The sequence below is a fragment of the Chiloscyllium plagiosum genome, chromosome 6 (assembly GCF_004010195.1).
Source record: "Chiloscyllium plagiosum isolate BGI_BamShark_2017 chromosome 6, ASM401019v2, whole genome shotgun sequence".
NCBI lineage: Eukaryota > Metazoa > Chordata > Chondrichthyes > Orectolobiformes > Hemiscylliidae > Chiloscyllium > Chiloscyllium plagiosum.
Genome location: NC_057715.1, coordinates 116,111,138 through 116,114,219, shown reverse-complemented (window position 1 = coordinate 116,114,219; position 3,082 = coordinate 116,111,138). Strand labels below are relative to the sequence as shown.

Below are 3,082 nucleotides of genomic sequence, written 5' to 3'. Positions count from 1 at the left end.
AATGGCTGTTGCATGGGGTCACAATTTTAAAGGTGATGGGAGGAAGGTATAGGGGAGATGTCAGAGGAACGTTCTTTACTCAGAGTAGTGGGTGCGTGGGGATATTTAAGTGACTGCTGGACATGCACATGGACGGCAGTAAATGAGGGGTGTGTAGGTTAGGTTAATTAGATTAAAATAAATGCTGGGCACAACATCGTGGGCCGTCCTATGTTCTATAATGTTAACGAAGAACACCAAAGGGTTAAAGTTAAAAATCACACAGCACCAGGTAATGGTCCACTGCTCCTGCACCAGCAGGGCGTTGTGTGATTTTTGACTTCGTCCAGCCCAATCGGACACCGACTCCTCCACATCACGGCCCCCAAAGGGTTAACCCGAGCAACTTTCGGTTTGCAAAGCGGATGAAGACGAGCCTTCGGTGGGCGGGTTGAAACGGTCCGTTCCCCAAAGTGGGTCGCCCCACCCAGCACCCCCGCACCCTCCTGAGAGTCTGCCTTTCCCCCGCGGATTCCCCCCGGGGATTCCCCTGGGCGCGGTGACGTCACCGCGCTTGTTACATTTCACTGTAGCCAATATCTCCTGTCACTTTCAGACCATGGAGACTCCCGGCTCAGGGAGAGACTGGAGGAAACACATCGTCCGGCAGCTCCAGCGCCGAGATCGACACCAGAAACTACACTTCGAGGATCTCATTCACTCCTGTGAGCCTTTTCCTCTTGTCCGTTTGCGCTGGGGAGGGGGTGGGGGTTGAAATTGGGGAGGGGAGGGGGTTGTAAAATAGCAAAAGAGGTTCTCCATACCGTTGCAAAATCCGCTGATTGTATTTTTCTTAAAATGTAAACAAGATCTTCGCCGTTGCGTTGTTATACCTGGTGGAAAAAAAAGACCATGAGCTGGTGCTCCGTTTCCCGCCCACCCGCTTTGCTCGCCGATTCGGGCTGTCATTACTGGATAATATCTCACATTCTGAGCTTGGCTCTGTCACTCTTTGTTTATTTTTATTGGAATCATTCTACGGAGCCTGGGCTAGGCCAGTGTTTTTTGCCCGTCCCTAGTTGCCCCTTGAGAAGGTGGGGGTGAGCTGCCTTCTTGAACCGCTGAGGTCCATGTGCTGTAGGTAGACCCACAATGTCCCTTAGGGAAGGAATTCCAGGATTGTGACCCAGTGACAGTGCAGGAACAGCCATATATTTCCAAGTCAGGATGATGAGGGGCTTGGAGAGGAACTTGCAGGGGGTGGTGTTCCCATGTATCTGCTGCCCTTGTCCTTCTAGATGGAAGTGGGAGGTTGTGGGTTTTGAAAGTGCTGTGTAAGGATCTTTGGTGAGTTTCTGCAGTAACTCTTGTAGATGGTACACACTGCTGCTACTATGCATCAGAATTGGAGGGAGTGGATGTTTGTGGACATGGTGCCAATCAGCAAGTTTGGACAAGATTTGTGCCAATCAAGCAGGGGCTGCATTGTCCTGCATGGTGTTGTTAGAGCTGTCCCCATCCAGGTAAGTGGGGAGTGTTCCATAACACTCCTGACCCGTGCCTTGGACAGGTGTTGGAGAGTAAGGAGGTGAGTTATTCATGTGCTGGGCTAGGCCAACATTTATTCACCATCTCTAGTTGGCTGTTGAGAAGGTGATGGTGAGCTGCCTCCTTGAACCGCTGCAGTCCATGTGCTGTTCCATTAGACCCACAATGCGCTTATGGAGGGAATTCCTAGATTCTGACTCAGTAACACTGAAGGAACAGCGATATATTTTCAAGTCAGGAACCTTGATTTGACTGAGGTAACGGTGATCCATGCTTTTGCTACTCTCGTCAGTTGAAACTCAGGTGATGTTGTTAGTGATGTGATGACTGTGAGTTCAAGATCTCATTTCAGAAACTCTGGCACAAAGTCTAGGTTGACAGTCCTGAAGAAATAGTGTGCTGTGAGGATTACAGGGTAAAGGCAGGATAGTGGAGCTCAGTATAATTGGAGCAGTCATGATCCCACTGAATGGTGAAGCAGATTTGATGGGCTGAATGGCCCAATTCTGTTCCTGTGTCTGATAGTTTTATGGTCTTTCCGATGAGATGTTAAAATTCAGGGAGACAGAAAACAAATTCCAAGGCACTATTTCAAAGAACATTGGCTCTACTTTGTGACGTGGGACAATATTCATGCAAACAGCATCTCTGAGCCAGAGGATCTGCTATTGTGAGAGCTTGCTGTGCACCAAGTTTCCTACTTTACAACAGTGACTATTTGAGGACTTGAGTTCAGAAGTAGCAATGGCACTCAGCAGTTACACGGGTCCTTGGGTAAGAGCGTGCTGTGCATAATTTTATAGAATCACACAGCACTGAAGAGACCCTTTGGCCATCAAGTTTGTGTTTCCAAAATCACACTAAATCGATACTTATCCCACTTTCCAGCACTGGATCCATCGCCTTGAATGTTATGACACTTCAATGACACTCGGTAATGAACCGGGACAAGTGATGGGCTTGTTAGTGGGTGAACATTTTGGTGATGGTGACCACAATTCTGTGACTTTCACCTTGGTTATGGAGAGAGATAGGTGCGTGCAACAGGGTAGGTTTTACAATTGGGGGAAGGGTAAATACGATACTGTAAGACAGGATTTGAGGAGCATAAGTTGGGAGCATAGGCTGTCAGGGAAGGATATCGTGGAAATGTGGAACTTTTTCAAGAAACAGATACGACGTGTCCTTGATGTATGTACCTGTCAGGCAGGAAAGAAATGGTCATGTGAGGGAACCTTGGTTGACGAGGGAGGTTGAATGTCTTGGAAAGAGGAAGAAGGAGGCTTACATAAGGTTGAGGAAACAAGGTTCAGAAAGAGCGTTGGAGGGATACAGGATAGCCAGAAGGGACCTGAAGAAAGGGATTAGGAGAGCCAAGAGAGGGCATGAAAAATCTCTGGCGGATAGGATCAAGGATAACCCAAAGGCATTTTATGCGTATGTGAGAAACATAAGAATGACGAGAACGAGGGTAGGTCCAATCAAGGACAGTAGTGGGAGACTGTGCATTGAGTCGGAAGAGATAGGAGAGGTCTTAAATGAGTACTTTTCTTCA

The 3,082-nt window shown here is 48.0% G+C and overlaps 1 protein-coding gene across 3 annotated transcripts in view; it reads left to right on the top strand.

Moving 5' to 3' along the window:
- The first annotated feature begins 452 nt into the window (after positions 1-452).
- The window catches only part of LOC122550962 (autophagy-related protein 16-1-like), a 103,344-nt gene continuing 100,714 nt past the window's right edge, over positions 453-3,082 (top strand). For all 3 annotated transcript variants that reach the window (XM_043692513.1, XM_043692512.1, XM_043692511.1), the window contains exon 1: positions 453-704. In XM_043692513.1, the coding sequence (XP_043548448.1) occupies positions 599-704 (106 nt within the window). In that variant the 5' untranslated portion in view covers positions 453-598. The remainder of the gene's footprint in view (positions 705-3,082) is intronic.